Source organism: Gymnoscopelus braueri (genome assembly GCF_963280865.1).
Source record: "Gymnoscopelus braueri genome assembly, chromosome: 13".
NCBI classification, from domain to species: domain Eukaryota; kingdom Metazoa; phylum Chordata; class Actinopteri; order Myctophiformes; family Myctophidae; genus Gymnoscopelus; species Gymnoscopelus braueri.
In genome coordinates this window covers 40,211,927-40,234,664 of record NC_137615.1, presented here as the reverse complement: position 1 = coordinate 40,234,664, position 22,738 = coordinate 40,211,927, and the positions used below count along the sequence as shown (strand labels likewise).

The 22,738-nt window shown below is 43.0% G+C and overlaps 1 protein-coding gene across 2 annotated transcripts in view; it reads right to left on the bottom strand.

Annotated features, from left to right (window-relative positions):
* The window catches only part of abca3b (ATP-binding cassette, sub-family A (ABC1), member 3b), a 64,692-nt gene extending 43,134 nt beyond the window's left edge, over nucleotides 1-21,558 (bottom strand). Inside the window, exons 1-6 of one of the 2 annotated variants that reach the window (XM_080446803.1) lie at nucleotides 21,285-21,558; nucleotides 18,964-19,062; nucleotides 13,717-13,975; nucleotides 9,595-9,722; nucleotides 3,019-3,184; nucleotides 287-546 (exon numbers count right to left, since the gene is read on the bottom strand). In XM_080446803.1, coding sequence (XP_080302929.1) covers nucleotides 287-546; nucleotides 3,019-3,184; nucleotides 9,595-9,722; nucleotides 13,717-13,975; nucleotides 18,964-19,017 — 867 coding nt within the window. In that variant the 5' untranslated portion in view covers nucleotides 19,018-19,062; nucleotides 21,285-21,558. The remainder of the gene's footprint in view (nucleotides 1-286; nucleotides 547-3,018; nucleotides 3,185-9,594; nucleotides 9,723-13,716; nucleotides 13,976-18,963; nucleotides 19,063-21,284) is intronic. The other variant, XM_080446804.1, reaches the window with a different exon arrangement.
* Nucleotides 21,559-22,738: the final 1,180 nt, after the last annotated feature.

The following is a 22,738-nucleotide window of genomic DNA, read 5'->3' as shown; positions in this document are numbered from 1 at the left end:
ATGCAATAAATTATGAAAACTTCTCAACTATTCAATGAATCAACTAAGTAATCGATAGAATAATCGCTAAGAATATAATCGATAGTTGCAGCCCTACTAATAACCTCACACACACAGATTTTAGATTTCTTTGGCTATTCAAAAATAGCAGATGTACAAGCTATGAGCTTGTAGATCTGTTATTTTTGAAAAAATCGTGAAAAGTTGTGCAAATCTTTGAATATATATTTCTTAAAGCGAACTATTGTATTTTTTAGATTTGCTTCACACACTCACACACACACACCTTGAGCTTCCTCTCCTTCTCCTGCACCACGGCGCGTACGATGTTGAGCGAGGTGTAGGTGAAGCTGAGCACCAGCAGCAGGGGCAGCTGGTTCTGGATGGCCAGGATGAACACGTCGTACATGAAGGCCGGGTAGGGGAAGCGGGAGAGCACCACCCGGGTCTGGGCCAGCAGGGCGGCCGCCCCCGTCCTGTTGTAGGACCGCATGATGGCCCGGTCCACGGCGTGCTGCACCGCCAGGAAGCCCTCTCTGAAATAACCTTTAGTTTAAAAGCACAGAAAGATACAGAGAAGGGGGGGGGGGAGATTGAGAGAGAGAGAGAGAGGATTAACAGAGCAGAATATGGAACGCATGCATTAACCCCATTAGGACCTGGAACGCATCTGTGTCAATTTAGATTTCTTTGGCTATTCAAAAATAGCAGATATCGGTGCCGCGCTATGAGCTTGTAGATCTGCTATTTTTGAAAAATCTTGACAAAAAAAAACGTTTTTAGATTTTTTTTTTTTTTAAACTGTTAGGATTTAGAAAACATTTTAAAGAATCGCCTCAGGTCTTAATGGGTTAAAGCAAAAGCTCCGCAGCCTGTGAATGATCCAAGCGCTACCGAAGAAGAGTACACCCAGAAATCACGTGATCACAACAACAAAAAAGCTAGGCACCTTTCATGTTAAAGGATTTATAAAAGTCTTTTTTTTTCTCGTCTTTCTGTTGTTCTTCTGCTGTTTTTCAAAAAACAAGCCACAATCAAAACGTCACAGCTCTGGAGTGGAGGATCGCGGCCGGCCAATTAGTTTTCCCCTATACTATACACCCCGGTGCGTGTAATGAGCCGATCTCCGTGAGGACGGAGGTCACGGAGAATACTCCATGATTTTTCAAAGGTACAGTAAAATCGCCGTTTTCGCTGTACAGGGAACCCGAGACAGATTAACACAATATGTAAAATGATGATGTTTTAGTAATATTGTCCTACAAGCTCTCAATGTGTCACAGACGCATTGAGAGAGCACAACATGCTTCTATAGCAGACATGCTGGCTTCTATGAAATCCAAATGACTGAAATCAGTCTGTGGGGACTGAGAACTTTAATCCAATGACATTACCATTTTACAAATCATGACTTTAACCGGAAGGCCAGCCCTTCAATTTCCCACTAATAATAATGTACATGAGCACCACCTGAAGTCTGTCTTTCAATGCAAATGGATGAGAGGTATTGAGGAATAACAGTGGCTGCTATAACTGGCCATTATGGTGTGAGTGTGTGTGTGTGTGTGTGTGTGTGAGAGAGAGAGTGGGAAAGGTCTGAATCCATATTCATGAGATTCTAAAAGCCCTGTCGGGTCCACTCTCGTCACGAGTTCTAAGCAAAATGAAGTGTGGCCTGTATGTCACAGAGCTGTCGTGACCTCATCTAAGACCCTCATTCATCATCGAATGCCTCGCTCAGAGGCGATGAGGCCGTGCCGCCTCGAGGTGGAGGGCACGTACCGAGGGCTCCGAGTCGACAGCGTCTCTGATAGGGGTCGGTGAAGAGCGCCAGATGCCTCGACCCGCCGGACGGCGGGCCCTGTCAACAGCCGGGGCACGATAACTGCACCAATCAGGGCTAAGCTGTGGGCCCGTTGCAGCGCCACGGTTACCATGGGAACTCCGACAGGAGGGAGGCTTGTCGCTCCCTCTGGGGAACGCTGTGGTAATAAGAGCGCTTTGTGTCGAGTGGGATCTGTGTTTCAATCACAACGTAAATGAAGGGTGGCTGTGGCATTTGGCTTCTCCGTGGCACAAATGCTCACTTCAATTTCAAGCCGACGTACGTAGGTGCTAACCTTCTACCCATACTGACTGACTTGTTTTTTGGGTGATTGAGAGACAGCCCCCTGCGGCACAACGCAGGTTCCCTCAAGCTGTTGTTCACCATCCATGTATCCTCATAGGACCTCGTGGGCGAGGCTTCGGTTCGGATGGCTGCATCGGAGAAGTAAACATGACCTCCACGCATCACAAGACGGATGAGGGAGCTGCACATCATCTGTATCATTTGTACACAGTCATTGCTAAACGAACACTGTGTGCGTGTGTGTGTGTGTGTGTGGAAGTCAACATGACCTCCACACATCTTAAGAAGGATGAGGGAACTGCACAGGAAAAAAATCCTCAGTGTTCATTTATCCATCTCTATCTCAGAGAGTGTATACATATTACTAAAGTTGTAACCTCGCATCACCAGTCTTTCCACCTCGGAGGAAAGCCTGGTGTTCGTTACTAAAGACCCATATGATCCGGTCTACTGAAAAAAAAAAGAGAAAATAATCCTGTTTCCGGATTCTGCCCATCCGGTTTTTGCGGTGCTGCTTTGTTTTGGTTCCCCAATCCCTATTTAAATGGAATAGAATTTCCCCGTGGGATAATACAGACGCTAAATAGTCTCCGGATAGTGCACGCACATTTATATTTAAAAAATAAGCTAAACTATGCCGAATCAAGGATTTTATTAGCACGGACCTATTTTGTGGTGAGACGTGTTTCCGGTTCTGCCCATCCGGCCACTTTTCTTTTTTTTTACTTCCGCTCCCGACCGGATCATATACCCGAAAAGGAATGATGCCCAGGCTACTAAAGTTGTAACTGTTACTACTGTGTCTGTGTGTGAGTGTGAGTGTGAGTGTGAGTGAGTGAGTGAGTGAGTGAGTGGTGTGTGTGTGTGTGTGTGTGTGTCTCTCTCACCAGGCGTGCCCCCCTCTTTGTCGTACTGCTCCCGAGGTCCCGGCAGCTGGAAGAGGGGGAACAGTCTGAGGGTGTGCCAGTCCAGGTCATTGTTGGGGTTCAGCTCAGACTTCTCCTTGGGCGGGGCGTCCCGAGGGGTGTAGGTGAAGCGCAGGTGGTAGCTCACCTGTGTGAGGAGAGAGAGAAAATTATGAAGAGTGGAAACTAGGGCCAGATCATTATATAATTTTTTTTGACGACTGCAATTGTGCAGCCGATGTTTCCAGATTGTTAAAGGTTTCAAAAATAGCGTGACAAGCCCGTTGTGACGCGAGTGAGCTTGTAGATTGGCTATTTTTGAAAAAAAAATTATAGGGCTTAATTGTTATTAAAATAAAATTCAATTTGTGTGTATTTTATAATTACATTTTTGTTTGTTCATTGTATAAATAAAGATAAGTGTTATTTTCATATATTGAAGTTTACTATAGGGTTACATATACTTAATAAAAAAATCTATCTATCTAATCTCTATCAAAGTGTTATTTGTGGGGCCGGCGGGGGGGGGGGGTTCTCGTTAATTATAAGTAAAATATTCTCAAATACAAACTTGAATCAAACCTGTTTTTTTCCCCAAAACGTATTTCCAGATTTTGCACTTTCTGATAAATTATCGGTCAAAAAAACATCAGTCGGGATCGGCCCAAAAATCTGGTATCAGTCGGGCTCAAGTGAAAACTCAACAGAATGCCAAGGGGCAAGCAGGATATGTGGAGCAAAGAGTGCAGTGGCAAGGGTAGCGGACGAAAACGTCTCACTGCCACTCAAGTTCACTTCACTCCAGTGTCACTTATAATGAATCTGGAGGATGTAGACAAAATGCATTGTCTGTTGTCTGAAAGAGGTGAAGTGGAGATGTGCACTTGAATAAAGGAATCAACTGAGTAAAGGCATAGCCATGTTCAATATATTTTCATGCCTAGCTGCCCAATTGGCAAAAACGTAGCTTCAAACTGTTTCTTAATTCTTACAAACAATAACATGCATATTTAAACACAAAGTATGCCTATTTGTGAGTCAGGATTTTTTTTAAATCTGAAATGAGTTCGTAATTTTCCATTTGTATATATATTTTCCTATGTATTAAAGAGTAGAACCATTTATTGTAGCAATTTCTCACCTTTCCCACATAGCTGAAAAGATTCCGATATTTAGGTTACTGAATTCATCTATTTCACAAGTACCTTCACAATTGCCTCGCCTTAATATCACGTGGAATTAGTGTGTTTCATATTTCATACTTATTACACAAATGTTAATGATTAAACAAAACACTTTCCCATTTTAGATTTTCTGCCTGTTCATATATGACGCCCCCAAAGTGCCCAGGCTTGGCCTAGAAAGACACACCAAAGATCATTTATAAGATTTGTGTCTTTGGTGGTATTTGAGATACTCAACCTGAGGAAAGAGTAGTTCACGCAGGCGGTGACAGAATGAATTTAGCTCTCAGAGCTAGGTTACATTGAAAACTAGAAAAAGCGCTCCTCGGAGCACAGGTCAGGTACGTTATTGTGGCCTCCTGGTGGCGCTATAATAGGCCAATGTGAAAAGGGTGCCATTTCTTCTTAGGGCTTTCACGGCAATCGGACACTGCATTCATGATTTGAGGCATTTTGTTCCAAAAATGTGTTATGCTAAATTAGACCTGCTGGTGGCGCTATAACAGGCCAATGTGAAACGGGTGGCATTTCTTCCTCGGCACTAGTGGGAATGTGCGTGTGAAATTTCACGGAAATGGCTAGCTGCGTTCATGATTTGAGGCATTTTGTTCAAAACGGACCAATCCTGCAAACTTTGGAAGCCAACCTTAGCCAATGAGGATGGAATCTGGAAAACCGGACAGATCCGTGTTGATCACATGACTATAGAGATACTGTGTACCGATTTGCATGACGTTTGGATAAAATCTGTAGGAGTACTATCAAAAAATGGGTTTTGCACAAATCGGCCTCCTGGTGGCGCATGTGTAACCAACATCTGAAGTGAACAGAGCTCCTGACCTCCTGGTAGTTGAGTATAGTAGCATTCTTTTGTTATTTAGCAAGCTGCTAGTAGTGGTACCCTAAGTGCTTATGTATTAGTATTATATTATTAGCTTGTGTGGTAGTCTGTAGTTTATAGTTGTATTGTTTTTGTGCTTGAAGCAGTAGGCTATTGGCACTGTAGTAGTCGAAGTAGTTTCACCCTGTAGAGGCCACTTGATTGCCTTGTGAAGTGTGTCGTTTGGGCAGCACTCCTGGCAGACGATTAGCAATCAGTTGAAGTGGCCTTATACCACCAGCTGAAAGCGTCAGCTTTTAAGCGGCGTCCAGCAAACGAAGGCCAGGCGAACTAAGGCGACAGGCGACTTTGTCAAAGTCCGACTTTCGTCAATGAACGATAAGCTGTATCATTGATTATTGACATATATATAGTAGTGTGATAGATATAGTAGTATATGTTTAGTGATCTACAATGTGTTTTCTTCCTATTCCTGTCCTCTCTTCTTCCTGGTGGTCGCACAAACACTGGGTTACACCCAGATGTCGCGACACAACTAATCTCATCTATCCGACTCTTTCAACTCACGTCGAGCAAGTGGTAACGGGAGGGCTTTGGAATTGCCACTCGGCTGTGGTGGAAGGCAAATCTGCTTTCATCTCAGCCTACGCATCCTTGCTCTCCCTTAATTTCCTTGCTCTGACTGAGACCTGGATCAGACCAGAAAACACTTCTACGCCCGCGGCTCTGTCAGATGTGTACTCTTTCTCTCACACTCCCAGAGCCGTGCGGACAGGTGGTGGGGCTGGTCTGCTAATTTCCAGAAAATGGAAAATTCTCTCCTGTTTCACTGTCACAATTCTCTCCTACCTCATTTGAATTTCATGTGGTCACTGTTTCTCATCCAGTCAAGCTCACCATTGCAGTTGTTTATCGCCCACCGGGCCCTGCTGGTGGCTTCCTGGAGGAGCTGGACCATCTAGTCTCCCACTTCCTTGTCGATGGCTCTGGATTCATCCTTCTGGGTGACTTCAACCTCCCGACTGAGAAGCAGCTAGACCCACTACTTTCGTTTCTCGCCGCCTTTGACCTAGTTATTTCCCCATCTCCTCCTACCCATGAGGCGGGCAACCAACTGGACCTGATCTTCACCAGAGGCTGCTCTATTGCTAACCTGTCTGTCACTCCTCTTTCCAGTGAAAAGGGTAAGAAACTCTCTGATCACTACTTCATGTCCTACTCTCTCTCTCTCTCTCCTCTCCCCCCTCACAGCCCCTCCCTACCCACATGATTTCCTCACGTCACAATCTTCGCTCACTTTCCTCAACTGATCTTTCCTCTTCTGTTCTCACTGCTCTCCTTGCCCCTGAATCCTTTGCTCTTCTATCCCCTGATACCGCCACAGATCTTCTTTTCTCTACTCTATCCTCTTCTCTCGACCATCTCTGTCCCCTCACCACCAGGCCTGCACGCCAAACTCCACCTGCCCCCTGGTTGTCGGACTCAGTGCAGACTGAGAGACGGAGCCTGAGAGCGGCTGAGCGCAAATGGAGAAATGGCAACCTCCTGGAGGACCTTCTCACCTTCCAATCTCTCATTTCTCTCTATCAGCTGCTAAAGCTGCTTTTTTCTCCACTAAAATTCAGGCTTCTGCTTCCAACCCTAAAAAACTCTTTGAAACTTTCTCCTCTCTCCTGCAACCACCACCCCCTCGTCCCTCCTCCCCGACGATTTCGCCAACTTCTTTGACAAGAAGGTGATCGATATCCGATCCTCCTTCCCTCCTCCCCCGGCTGGTGCCCTGCGCACCACCCACACCCGTCTGCCTGCCACCCCCCCCTCTCTACCTTCATCTACTCCTTTCCCCCCCCATCCCCTCTCTATCCCACTTCTCTCCCCTCTCCCCTAACGAGGTCCTTCTCCTTGTTACCTCTAGTCGCCCCACATCATGCTCTCTAGACCCGGTCCCATCCACTCTGTTGCAGTCTATTGCACCTGAACTTCTTCCCTTCTTAACCCACCTTATTAACACCTCTCTGACATCTGGCTACTTTCCCTCTACTTTCAAGACTGCCAGAGTCACCCCCCTCCTGAAGAAACCGACACTTGACCCCTCTGAGATCAAGAACTACAGACCGGTTTCCCTTCTATCCTTCCTATCTAAAACTCTCGAACGTGCTGTCTTTAAACAACTGTCCTCCTATCTCCACCAGAACAACCTCCTGGACTCCAACCAGTCTGGGTTCAAAGTGGGTCACTCGACAGAGACTGCCCTCCTGGCAGTGACAGAGTCGCTCCATGCCGCTAGAGCGAACTCTCTCTCCTCGTTCTGATACTCCTGGACCTGTCTGCAGCGTTCGACACGGTGAACCATCAGATCCTCCTCTCCACCCTCGAGGGGATGGGTGTCTCAGGCTCTGCACTCTCCCTGTTTGCATCCTACCTGACGGGTCGCTCCTACCAGGTGATGCTGAGAGGGTCTGTGTCAGAACCACACAGGCTCACAACTGGGGTTCCCCAAGGCTCGGTTCTGGGTCCTCTTCTTTTCTCTCTCTACACTACATCTCTGGGTGCTGTCATCCACTCCCATGGCTTTTCCTACCACTGCTATGCCGATGACACCCAGCTAATCCTCTCATTCCCCCCCTCTGATACCCAGGTGGAGGCACGCATTGCTGCTTGTCTGGCTGACATCTCGGAGTGGATGTCGACAAACCACCTGAAGCTCAACCTGGACAAGACCGAGCTGATGTTCCTCCCGGGGAAGGGCTGTCCGCACCGAGACATGGCCATCACCATTGATAATGCTGTGGTGACCTCAACTCGGACTGCGAAGAATCTGGGTGTGACCCTGGACGATCAACTGACGTTCTCGGCAAACATCGCATCAGTGACAAGGTCCTGCAGATTCCTCCTCTACAACATCAGGAGGATTCGCCCCTTCCTCACGGAGAAGGCAGCCCAGGTGCTCATCCAGGCTCTCGTCATCTCCCGCCTGGACTACTGCAACTCCCTCCTTGCTGGTGCTCCGGCATCTGCAATCAGACCTCTGGAGCTTGTTCAGAAAGCTGCGGCTCGTCTGGTGTTCAACCGCCCCAAGTTCTCCCACACAACCATCCTTCTCCGTTCTCTACACTGGCTCCCCGTAGCGGCTCGCATCCAGTTCAAAACCCTGGTGCTAGCCTATAGGGCAGTGAAAGGAACAGCTCCTTCTTACCTCCGGGCTATGGTCGATGCCTACACCCCTGCCCGACCACTTCGGTCTGCCACCTCGGGGCGACTGATTGCCTCGTCACTCAAGGGTCCTTCTGGCCGATCCACACGGGCACGACTCTTTTCTGTTCTGGCCCCACAGTGGTGGAATGAACTTCCCACTGATGTTAGGACAGCAGAGTCACTGCCCATATTTCGCCGCAGGCTGAAAACCCACCTCTTCAGGAAACACTACCCTTCCTCTCTGCCTGACCTACTTGTTGTTAACTAGTTGTACGAACGCTTGTTTTCTATTGCTGTATTGTTTATTGGATCTTGTTTAGTCGATACACTTATTTGTTTTAGCTCATGCTCATTTGATTTAGCTATTTTTGTCTCATCTGTTTAAGGAAATAGGTGGCTGATATATTGCACTTTTACCTTAGCGCTAGGTATACTCTTGGTTGCTTGTTTTTGCAGAAAATGCACTAAAGACTTCTGGTGATTAGTAGTTTTCGTTCCCTACCTATGTTGAATACACTTATTGTAAGTCGCTTTGGATAAAAGCGTCTGCTAAATGACTGTAATGTAATGTAATGTAATGCATGTGAAAAATGGGCAGAGGTTCTGAATTGGCATCCAGGGAGTGTGTGTGCGCACAGTTTCGCAGCGACTGGGCCAACGGTGCCAGAGATTAGCTGCTAACGGACGGACAGGACACACGGACACACGGACACGCGGACGGACGGACAGGGTACAAAACATACTCTCTCGCCATGCCTTTCGGCCTGGCGGAAACAACAAGACAGGGAGAAAGACACACAAAGACACATGAAAACAAGCTTCAAACAAAAACGTGGGTGGAATTCTCTTTGATTGCCTCTTTTGCAGGCATGCAGACCCTATGCAGACATACCCAGCCAGCCCAACCTGTTAAGCTTGCCAGAATTTCTCTAGACTCTCTCCTCACAGACATTGTAACACATTGTTATTCTCAAGGTTCTATAGAATGAGACTCAATTTCTACAGTACCTTGACATACTGTCAAGAGTTGAGAAAGACAGTGAAAAAAAACAGCCCTTTATAATTTGAGTGTGTTTAATTATTTGTGAATTGCTTCGTGGAACATCAAGTTGCATGTAAATTATGCAGCTTGAAACCTGGAAGTGTGAAGAGGCTGAGATGAATGATTATTTTTTGGTGTAGACTAGAGTGAAAAAAAAGAACATACCAATTACATTTGCGACTAGGTCAAATGACTAAGTATAGAGGGTTTAAGCGGTTAAACTAGCCTCCAATCCACCCTAAGGCAAGTTGCGTTGCAGTGTGTGTGAATTAGTCTCTCCCCAGTCCCCACAGTACCTGCTGTGGCAGAGGTTCGTCGTCGTGGGTGAAAGGATGTTCAAACACCACAGCAGCCAGAATCTTTCCCGACAGGGGATCGTGCCTCACATAGTCCTCAAACAGCTGCTCCGTTTCAAAGCCACGCACTGGAGATGGAACATAACACACACACACACGTTTGTATTTACTATACTTGTGAGGACATCAACATTTTAGGACGGCAATTTTATTGCCATCATCATTTTTTATTTTTTTTTGCAATTTTTAACACCTACCCTGAAGCCAAAAATAGCCGATCTACAAGCTCACAACGCATCGCACTACGACACGTTGTGAGCTTGTTGATCAGCTATTTTCGGTGCATAACTACAACCGCAAACCCTAAACTTGACCACTAAATGCCTACGGGTTAGGCCTAACCTCGACCTTAATCTTTTCCTAAAACAACATTTATCTTGTGAGGAACAGGAAAATTGTCCTTACAACTCAAGTTCTAATATACTTATGGGAATATTTGGCCCTTGAAAGTATAACTAATTCACACACACACCCCCCCACACACACCCCCCCACACACACCCCCCCCCACACACCCCCCCCCACACACACACACACACACACACACACACGATTAGATTAAGAATGACATCAGTTGACGAGTGGCATTCACCTCACGTCACACAGAGCCGTTGTGGTGTCTGTGCCTTCATTCTCTGACCTTGGTGCATCCTCTCCAAGGTGCACTGCAAAATCCTGAGTGTTCATTTGCCTCAGCGTGTAAACAACATGGACCACGGACGCATTGGTCCATTTTTACGCTTGGTGAAATTGACACTCAGGGTTGTCCAGTGTCCTAGAACTCTCAGCATAATAAAAGTCTATATCCAAAGTAGGGTTGTCAAGATCATGCCATTTTGGTTTGCGATTAATTGTCAAAAAATAACTGTGATGAATGATTTCATTGTGTTTTTGGCACTGCACACTGTGAACACATCAATAAAAAATTTTTTTTTTATCAATAACAAATTCATTTGTATTGATATGACAAATAGGCTTTGATTGTGTACAAAGCCTCTGCACAAAAAACATTGCACAAAGAAATGACTGACAATGACCAGTACCAATAATCAAAACAAATAATTTAATTTTAATACTTAACTTTTATGATTTTGCACTAATTGCCCAAAATAGGGACAACCCTTAATTTCATCCAGCATCTTTATACAAATAAATGGAAATTATTATGCAAAAGAATTAGCTCAAATACATGCCAGCAGGCGATAATTGTGAAAGGCCTAGTCGAAAGCTTTAAGTCCACAGTAAGGTCACATACAAAAGCAGAATACAAAGATGGCTGAGACTGGTACACACACACACACACGCGCGCGCGAGTACACACACACGCGAGTGCACACGCACACACGCACAATGACGCAGAAGGAGCAAGTGCTCATTTCTGTCAAGGCCAATATGTGATAGCTCGAGCAAAGAGCAATCCAAGACAAAGAGGTCTATGGTATTTCTAATGGTATTAATGGTATTTCTAATCTTATCATGAACACATGCAGGTATTCTGCGGCCTAGATTCTATGCGTGTTAAGAGTTAAGCCAGTACACACACACACACACACACACACACACACACACACACACACACAGTCAAATCAAGGTCAGTTGCATAAAATAAACACTGGTATGTAGGGGTTGACCAACGGAAATGATCAATGCCAAGTTAACTAGCTGCCAACCGCACAAACGGGAAGTCCACACAGCCGCTGACCACAGTTGTTCTTCTCTGATCTTAACAGCAGCATAGCCTTGCCGTCGAGCAGAAACCTCTTATATTTTAACTTTTTTCGTAAATTAATGGTTAATGCCCTACTTGATCACACTACAGCGTCACACAAAAGCATCAAAAGTAGCAGATCTGCAAGCTCGAGCTTGTAGATCTGCTACTTTTTCTATTTTTGAATTTGAATCCTGAGAGGTAACCGTTTTGGACATATGAGGTTTCCACCCGACAGAGACGAAGAAACACAATCAATGTATTCCACCACACGAGAAACAGTGTAACCAACTAGTTGAGACTGATTTAAGATTCAAGACATATGGGGGAAAACTGTAAGCAGGATAGTCTACAGTACGTGTCATGTCGGAGCACATTTCAATTTAAACTGCACATTATTCTGTGAGTGAGTGTGTGTATGTGTATGTGTATGTGTATGTGTGTGTGTGTGTGTGTGTGTGTGTGTGTGTGTGTGTGTGTGTGTGTGTGTCATCCCAAACTGCCATCCTGAAAACTCCCCTCCCCCTCCTGCTGTGATCACTGAGACAGGCTAAATTATTCATTTGTGACTCCGCTGGGATCTCACACAAGGCGCATCCGCTTTTTATGGGACGACCTGCAGATATACAGGTCTATAAACCCATTCCGTTATCTGTGTTCCTGTCTGCCAAAATGTTATCAGACAGCCAATTTGCACACCTGACCTGTCTGCCAGTCACAATGTCGGCCTTGTCAAAGAGACTGAGTTTGTGTGTGTGAGTGTATTTGGGTGTCATGTGGGGTCGTGACAGTGACTGTGTCACCCTGGTTTTAGTGTTGCATCACGGATAGAATCTGCTGGCAGTATCCCCAAGCATGCAAATGAATATATACTCTATACATATAAGTAGCACATCTGAAGCGGTTTGAGGTGGTCTTTCGAAATTTAGACCCTGTGTCAGGTGGACACCAAATGTCAATAATTTATTTAAAAAAAATTGTCACCATTTCATGTATTTCACATATCACATTTCAGCTATAGTGGCTAGTGCTACCTAGTAACCTACCCCCAGAAACTTGAGTCAATAGATACACACAGTTCTGGGGGTAGGTTACTAGGTAGCACTACTGTAGCTGCTACTACACGAAACGTGTAGTACGTGAAATGCATCACACTATTATTGATCTCACATGATCTCACAAAATGACCTCACATTGTAGAAATGATGATACGGGCACTTAAGAGAAAAAAAGATCTTGAACTCCATGTGGTCAGCCTGTGATGTGAGTCATCTATGAGGTCAGTCGTCTATGACATATCTATGACGTATGACAAGGGGTCGGCCTGATCAGAGCCCCCTTTGACTTTCATTACAAAATGTACGTTTAATATTTTAAAAAGGATAAAAGAAATGACAGTGAACAACGTGAAAACAAATTAGTGGAGGTACTCTTGGGGCATACTGGTAGTAGCATAACAGATTTGACGCTGATCGGTCCAGCCAAGATTAGATCCAGATACACAGACACACAGACATTTTTTCAAACAATGTAAAAATGAAAATGAAGTCACCCTGATGTCTGGAAGTGGCTTGAATATACCGAAGGGAATTTCAGTGTGGGATTTTATGGGGGAACTACACAGTAAAATCCTCAGTGTTTTAACTCAAATTAAACAAACTCTACACAAAGTGTACAGGATTTTGTAGTACACAGTGTATGCAAAGTATCCAACTATATATTCAATGTAAAATCTATCCGATGCTGATCTCTGAAGTCTAATCCAGTCCCGCCACGACACCTTCTCTTCATCCACCTGGGACCAGTGTTGATTTTGTAGACAAACTATGGCGAAAAGGTTTGTCGACTACCTTTTTTCACTGACAAAAAGAAAACAAAAACTAAGCTACGATGACTAAAACTAAGACTAAATATATAGACAATTTTGTCAACAAATAAAAACTAGACTAAAATGTTAGGGAGGGACTAGTGGAGAAGAGACCCAGTAGAACTAAAAGACAAGTCGTTTTATGTTTGCTTGCACGTGGGTGGGTGTTGCATGCTGAACATAAGCAGATCTACAAGCTCACAACGCGTCACAGCTTGTAGATTGGCTATTTTCAGCATGCAACCAAGTGTAAAATCAGCCATTACGACGCCATCAAGGCACCGCCAAAATAAATTTTAGTCGACTAAATCAACTGTAGATTTAGTCGACTATAATCTTATGATATTTAGTCGACTAAAACTAGACAAAAACTAAAACATTTCAGAAGACTAAAATATGACTAAAGTTAAATGGAATTTTATTCAAAAGACTATTGACTAAAACCAAATAAAGATTTGCTGTCAAAATCAACACTGTCTGGGACCCACCTGAGGCGATGCCAAAGGGGCCCAGGCTGTGCTTCACGTCCTCTGCCACCTGCCGCACCACGCTGGAGTTGCCCGGCACGTAGGCCAGCTGGTAGCCTTGGTAGTGCAGGTGGGGGGGCAGCGCGTCCACGGAGTAGCTCTCGTAGACGGTGGCGTTGGGGTAGTTCTTAAAGGGCACCTTCTGTCGCAGCACAATGAGGATGCTGGAGAACAGCAGAGGCAGGGCTATTTCCACCAGAGTCACCAGGATCTGACGTTTCTGCAGACATGGGAGGGAAGGGGAGAGGCAAGTCAGGCAAGAAGAACTTTTTTCATTTAAAGCAGTGGTTCTCAATCTTTTTCGTGCCAAGGACCCCCAAAATGATATGTATTTGGCCGCGGACCCCCCCCATCTCAAAATATTTTGTTCCAGGAACCCCCAGAAGCAAAGATTTGAGTTACAAATGTTCGCTTTAAAAATATATATATTCAAAGATTTGCGCAAATGTTCACGATTTTTCAAAAATAGCAGATCTACAAGCTTGTAGATCTGCTATTTTTGAATAGCCAAAGTATAAAATATGGACGCCACTTTGAGAACCAATGATTTAAAGGACCCCTAGTTTGATATGCATTAACCCATTAAGACCCGGGGCCGATTCTACAAATACCTTCTAAATGAGTAGTTCTGCACACTTTCAAGATGTTTAAAAAATGTTCAAAAATAGCAGATGTACGTGGAAAGAAGAGGGAGAATGTCAAAAAAGCATTAAGGCAGAAATAGATAAGAAAATATTGAGAGAGGGGGAGGGGTGGACAAAAATAGAAAACAAGTGAGTTTTCTGAGAATATGAAGTGTAGATAGATCAAAGGTGCATTGCAGCCTCCATGGAAATGTAATAACTGCATGAATACATATTTCTGTGCTGTGAGAGTATGACTGCAATTCAGCTATATTGAGTTAATTCTTTTGTCCACCGTTAGACAGGAGAGCACTGCACTACATTATGCATACACTATGTGTGCTGTTTATATATAATCTGCAAATCCATTTCAAGAATAACAATATCCCCATCATGGTTTACATCAATCTGCTGTTTCAGGGTTTTTACGGCGTGGCTGAAAGCCAAGCCATACAGAACATGGTTTATCTATGTCTATATATAGTTATGTACCCAAAAGTAGACCATCATTGCCATATTCTGTGAGAGAAACAAGCAACCAGGTCTAGGAAAACCAGCCCAAAAGAAGCGACTATGGGGCCACATGAGCACTTTAACATATACATCAGCTATTTGAAAATAGCAGATCTACAAGCTCACAACACGTCGCATCGCGATGCGTTGTTAGCTTCTTGCGGGGAAAATCTTGCGGGGAAATTATAATAAGCAGATCTGGCAACCCTGGTCGTAGACACAATGAAACTGAACTTAAGTTAAAGATTCACTTAACTCACTGCAGCAGAGTACAGCCACACAGCACAAATCCACACTTTGCTATTTGATAATAAGAAATTGGACAGGCTGGCTACACCATAGAGTATGCAATAATGCAAGCGTTGTTGTAAATGACTGGACCTGAGAAGAGGTTCACCGCTGATTACCGAGTAGTGATTAATTCTACAGTCCCAGTTGAGAGCCAGAAAATGTCACAGTTCATATAAGGACATTTATGTTGAGGCCTCTCTCAGGTCACAGTTGGACAGTTTGAGGGCAGAACTCTTTCATCACACAGAGAGAAGCGCCAGGTTTTTGAGATTGTCAATTCAACACCGAATCTAAGTCAGAGGAATAAACTGTGAAAGATTCTATGCACAAATCCTGTGCTTCCAACCAATTTTGTAATCATCAATCTTAAGGTCCCCGCTCTTGAGTTCCACATGTGAACAGCGTGGCTTCATGTGGATCTTGCTCTTCATGTGGCCAACCTGTGACGTCATCAGTCGTCTACGACACATGACTCCAAATTTGGGAAAGCTTTCAGGCCAATCTGAGCCCCAAATTTTATAATGGAAGTCACCATTATAAAATGTTAAAAAGACAATGCATGGAGGCACCAAGTTGGTCAACTGCCAGCACAGTGAGCACAAGAAATGTGGCGCTTATCAGTCCAGCGGTTTGCGAGATTAGCTCCAGACAAACACACAGGCCTCCAGTGAGCCACGCCTAAAACATCGCAACATTGTGTGAGTCTTCTATAAACTAAATAAAGTCCAACAGGCATTGTGGCAGATTCAAACTGTACTACTTTAAATACGTTTTAGGAAAAAAAACCCAGCATTTTTCACATTTTCTGGCTATTGTTTGCTTGTAGAGGTATGAGAATGTGCCCACTGCACACACTCTCACAGAAGAAACACTGGTACTTTAGTGAACTAGACTTCTTTTTCAAGTGGCTTGTGAGGATATTCTCGATTATCCCAATAAAAGAAATACACAACAATACATTTGTGTGTTTCATTGCGAGAACCTGACTCTACCCGACCCAGCTCAAAGTGAACTTTACTCAGGTATCTAGTTCGTCGCCGTACGACCTTCCTAGCCTGTGTTATTTAAAAAAACTGACGAAAATGGCCAAAACTCAAACATCAACCAAGACGTTTTGGCCATAACGGAAGGTCCAATCTGCTCAGTTTAAAGCTTGTTGGATGCTTGACTTTGAGGACATTAAGCACATAATGACACTTTTTCTGGGTTTTTAATATTATGGTAATTCTTCTTAATTTTCAGGCCTGTTGAGCACTCTAATCTAGACAAAAACAATAGATTTTCAACTAAACTCTGGACACATCTGCAGTCTAAAAGAGTCTTTTGTGAAGTTGTGGTCACCTCATATGAACCTGTAGCTGCATCCCTGTGTCAGTGTACCACGGCCAACGTACACACACAGGCCATGTTTCCTTTCCCGTCTACTCCCAATGGAGTCTCTTAGCAACAACAACAGAGCAGCAAGGAGGGGATAAAGGACAACAGAGCAACACTCTTCAACCAAACTTAATGTTTACCTATCAGGCTGCCAACTCCCAGGCTGAACCTTTGGAGCATTGTGTACTAACTCCCATATTAACCCCATTTCCCTTATGTTCAAACATAAAGGCTCAGATGCCTCAGAATACAAATACTATCTAAGTGTGTCAACTTGAGAACGGTACAAGCCTAAGGTGAACAATATTTGTTATTCCCTAGAGATATTGATTCAGTATAGCTTCCGCTCCAACTGGTTTTCACTTCATATCACACAATGTTAACCAACAGTAGAAAAGCTCACAGATAATATGTGAACCAAAATACCGTACTTACAAACCTCCTCTGACTATACAAGTTATGTGACCGTTGTGCCAGATCTTCAAAAGGCATTGTGAGGCTTTAAATGTATAAACAAAAACAGGACTGAGTCTAAAAGTCTAAAAGTCAGGGTAAAAACTCCTAAAGGCCATGCTGTTCCTTATACCCAACTACACATTTTGACTGAAGGGTGGCACTAAAGAGGAAAAGGCCATGAAGTCACAGAAATATGCAGGTTTCATCCTGCAATCTGATTATGAGATATCTTGTTTGCAAATTTGACATTTTGTCATGTATCTGGTGCTAGAGAAAAAGTCATGAGGTCACTCAATTGGTTAGGGTTCATCTTCCAAGGAGCATAAATGCATTTAGCAAGTTTAATGGCCTTAATCTGCCCATTATATTTTGAGATATCTTGTATCCAAGTGGACATTCTGGTCTATGGGTGCGGTACTACAGGAAAGGTTGTGAATGTGAGGTCACCAAAATCACCAGGGGTCATCCTCTGGGGAGCATGAGGGTGCACAACAAATCCCCTGGCAATCCAGCCAATAGTTTGGGATCAAAAGTATCGGATGGAGTGGACAGACAAACAGGAGGGCAGAGAGAGAGAGATCCAACACGTCACCCGTGTCATAAATCAATATGAAGGTGTGGCAAAGGTGTTCTGAAGGTCTTAACATGAGCAGCAAACTGGACATGGACCAGCTTGAGTTTTGTCTTTTGTGCTATTTTGCCATGGGTGAGAGAGATCTCAGTGACAAGAGAAATATCCCTGTTATGCAAGTATATAGAGGGTACGATTCCATATACATTGTGGGTTAATAATGAATACATCTTTAATCAGTGAAAGGTCCACCCACCTAGCCTAGGGTTGTTGTCATTGTTGTGTGTTTTTTGGGCGGTGAAACCGCCCCTATATGTGAGGTTTGGACATCGACATTCGCTGCACTGTGATTGGCCACCATTGTACCCCCCCCACCCTGCGCTGTGATTGGCCACCATTGTACCCCCCTAACCCTGCACCGTGATTGGCCAATCACAGTCTATTCAGGACTGTGATTGGCTAGTGAAACATGGCACATGTGCATAGCCCTATAAATAGGACTATGCACTTTAAAAAAACACATTTATGGTTTTTTTACATTTATTTATGCTTTTTAGTCAGGGGTGTAAAATGGTTGGTCCAAAATATTACTTTTCTTTAAGTGAACTTCCATCACTGTGATGACCACTGTGACCACACCGCCCACTTCACACTGGGTGTGTTTTTTTTATTTCTTGTTTTTGTAAGTATTAAATAGCTCTATATTGTGATAGTAATCATTGCTCTAGAGTGTTTATTCAGTAACAGGGGTCTCCCCATCTCTTTAGTAAATAGAAAATGAATGTTCAGGTCAGGATACCAATTATATCCAATGACGGGAGAGAACTCATACAGGATACAGGATAATGTGAGAAATATTGCGTGTAATAATTTAAAGAAATTGGAAGTGATGACACAAAAAAACGGAACACTATAAAATTTAAGCTGATAAATGAATACTCTCTCCTAATGGGATGAAATTGGCAAACCTACTAGAAAATGTATTTTTGGTACATTAAAGGGCTGGAGAAATGGGAAGACCCCTGTTATTGGACACTATGGGCGCGTTCGAAAATACAGCACTGAGCGCACTGGCCAATACAAACTAATAGGCGAGTGTGCTCCGGTGCGTAATTTCCGAACGCACCCATTATAGGAAATGGTTCATCTCAGAATATAGAGCTTTAACCTTTTCACACACACAAAAAAAGAGGGGAAAAAATAAAAACGTTTTGTTTTCACCATAAAATGTCACTTTACTTAAATATCTCATTACCTTTAATTAGCCTACTTCATATACCGTAAGCCTGAAATGTAAAACAGTTCAAATGCTAGCCAAATTCATGCCTAACCATGGCATATGCAAACTAGTTATAGTTTCATATTCCTCCAACCCACCTGTTGCAGATAGTTTTTCCACAGCAGTAATCCAAACTGCCGCACAATCGCCATTTTGACCAGGAGACAGAACACAGCCTGGCAGGCCTTCCACAGCTGCTGGAAAGACATAAAGACAGGATGTTTTAGGCACTGTTGTTTCTCAATGTTGTCTCCGGGGGCCACAAGGTGTCCAAATGGAACCTTTTGGGTCTGTAACTCTGAGAAACACGGGGGGGTTTACAGTGTCTGGGGCCCCAGAGATAAAACAAGAGGAAAAAAGAAAAGAAAAGGAGAAATAGTAAAGAATATATATATCAAACTGGGACTCCTTATAAAAGGTTGAGAAGCACTGTTTTAGGGTTAGATTTAAATGAGTCATTACACCTCAACAGTGAGCCATAACCACGGAAAGAGAGCGTCTGACTTTTTACATTCTTAAAAAAAAAGGAAGCATTCACTGAAAGTGGTCTAAAGTTCATTTTACAGCTGGCTTGATGTTTACACCTGGGTCCTGGGTAATTTCAAACACGATTGCATCGAACACAAACAAGACCTTGTGCAATCTGGGAATTACAGTGAAATAGCCATATCACAAGATGCAGTTCAGCTGTTAAAGGGAAATGAACCTGAAGAGTACCCTGGCCTGTTCCATACATATTTATATGCATATCTGTGGCTACTTGATGTATTTTATTTGAACAAGAGACTGAGGAACTCAGTGAAGTTGAAGGAAGGGCAAAAAGAGAGAGAAAACACTAAAGATAGATAAGCCACCAGTAGATTCATGTGCCAAACGAGTTAAACCAGTCAATGGAAACCAGTTGGACGAGTCAATGAAAAAATGCACTATTTTGTTTGTTTGCCGTCTTCCTGTACTTCCTGCTTCTGCTAACTTTAGAGTGAAAGGTTTATGCAGAAACTCTGTTGAGAATAAGGTTGTGTGCCACACATCTGGAAAGAAATAAGTTGCTAGCAGTTGCCCGTTTCATACTAGGGCAGGGGTCTTCAACGTTTTTCAGGCCAAGGACCCCTTAGCTGAGAGAGAGATGAAGCAGGGACCCATTAAACCTTTTCATAGATTTCATAGATAGCTTCATAGACTTGTTTGACGGCACTATCCAGCGTGATGTAGTATGAGAGTGACGACACTGGCATAGACGCCCATTGAAAAAAATTGAATGCGGAAATGCTCTGTCTATCTCAATGAAGAAGTTCCAATGTTTGGAACTACAGCCCATAGCAGCACGCTTTGCGGCGAGATCAAAGCGTGACGGAACCCTCTCTCTCTCTATGGGTCTGGCAACTATCATCAGTGTTGAATTCATGTTAATGTGTATTTTCAGACAGTTAACCACTTAAACCCTCAATACTTGAAAACTTGTACTTGATCTGCTCTTTTTTCCCTCTACACCAAACCTCTCAGCGAAAAAATGCGTTGTGAGCTTGTAGATCTGCTATTTTCGGCCAATGTTCCCAGAGTAGGGATGCTAAGGGTCAAGTGGTTAATGTAAATTTAATAAAACATCCTATCACACAAAGATTTGGTGGCCCCCCTGTAGTAACTCTGAGGATCCCTAGGGGTCCCGGACCCCATGTTGAAGACCCCCTGTACAAGGGTTTAGGAACTAGAATAAATGCCCATCTGAAAACAGTGTGCTTCTTATTGGGTTTTTGAGCTGAAAAACGTGATCTAGTTAAGTCAGACGATTCAATAGAATTGTCTAACATGTGGTACCTTTCTTTGACAAACAAACAAGGCCTAGATCTCTTCCTACAACTAAAATAAATTTACAACCTAAGATTCATTATGCAGAGAATTGGCTGATACAGGGACATCTCTTGTGAGCTTGTAGATCTGCTATTTTCAAAATGATTTGTGATTTTAAAACTGGATAAGTTATTAATAATCTGAATCTGCAAAATAACTAGTAACTAACAGCTGTCAAATAAAAAGTACAATATTTGCCTGATTAAGATAACGGAAATATATTATCCTTCAAGCAATGCTACATGAAAACTAAAGCAACACACATTTTGTCAAAAAATATATAATATATAATAAAGCCATCATAGAGATAGATAGAATATAATGCGTTGCTCGTCGCTTTAAGCCCTGCCTTTCCTCTCTCTCATTGGTCAAACACAACCTCTTGAACTTCGCGATTGGACACTCCACCAGCCTGTCACTCCCAAGGATGCCTATGAATTTTGATGATGGAGCCAGGAGACTAAAATGAGGCATTTTCCTGAAATTCCTACAGTAACGAACAGCATTAAGCATGAATTAGCGCTGTAGATTAGAAAACACTGTGATCTGTAAAACAAGGTCGCCACATTACCTTTGACAAAAGCAGGAATCGCTACGTGAACTTCATGGGCTGCTGTCCTTTCCTTTAATTCCTCCCCGTCTTATGGCGATAATAACATTGAAATACGTGGGTGCTTCTTCCTTCGATCACTGTCTCTCTATCGATTGACAATAAACATCAGCGAAGCTGATAATGTTTTGCACCGGATTCCCTGTAATAAAATAGCATATAAAGAAGGATTCCGGCTCAATTCATAAGGTTCAGAGCAGGATGCGATGATGACATTGCAGCAGCAGCAGCTCCCACCGTGTTCATTGTGCGAAATGCAGCTACAAAGCATCAACAAAACCTCTCACGTGACCTGAGCCTCAGAGCTGAGTCACGTGACCACAGAACAGCTGTGCACCCCCCCCCCCCTGCTAGTTTTTTTTGTGTTCCCTCATCCTGTTTTGGATACAGTGGTGGAAGAAGTACTCATGTTTTTTTAATGTTTTTTTAATAGTATCAATGTTGCAATTTAGAAGTGCTCTGTTACAAGTTAAAGTTCGGAATTCAAAATTGACTTGAGTATTTTTTCTGTATTATCTGTATTTTCATGTTGATTTTTGAACTGTTTGGTTGCTACTATATATGTCTATGAAATTAACTCAAGGACCCCAACGGAAACAAGTCCGCAAGGACTTTTTTGGCCGGACCTTTTAGACAAAAGCATTATAAATGTAACTGTGTTGTTTTACATTCTTTTGCCTAATAACATTTTCAATCAATCAATCAATCAAAAAGTACAAAAGTATTGGTGTCAAAATGTACTCAAAGTACCACAAATAGAAAGTGCTCATTATGCAGAATGTCAATTTTGAAGTTTTCAAATATGCAAATCTTTTGAAAATAGCAGAATAGTGGATCGGTTTGTAGATCTTGTAATGCAGAGCTTGTAGATCGGCTATTTTCAAATAGCCAATATATATAGGGCTGAAGTGGTTAATATATATTTTGTGATAATCAAAATCTACAAAGTAACTAAAGTTTTCAAATAAATGTAGTGGAGTAAAAGTACAATATTTGATCCGAGATGTAGGGGAGTAGAAATAAAAGTATTGGAAATTGGAAACAATCAAGTAAAATTCAATTCCTCAAAATTGTACATAAGTACAGTAATTAAATAAATGTACTTAGTTAGGTTTTGAGGAACAAACAGTACCAAGTGAAATGCGTTCTCGTGTATTAAACATATATATTCTAAGTCGGCCATGGTTTTGTATTTAACAGTAAGACACATTCATTTCCAAGCCCATAGGATTGTTTTATTAAAAACATTTAAAAAAAAACAATATTCACATCACAGGCCACTTGAACAGGTACTATATAGAAAAACTTCACTTTAAACTTAAGTTTCATAAGAGAATAAATTCACTTGCTCTCTTTTGGAATGAAGCAAAGACAATTTCAAGTAAAGAGGCAAGTCATTTCTTCCACAAATTTCA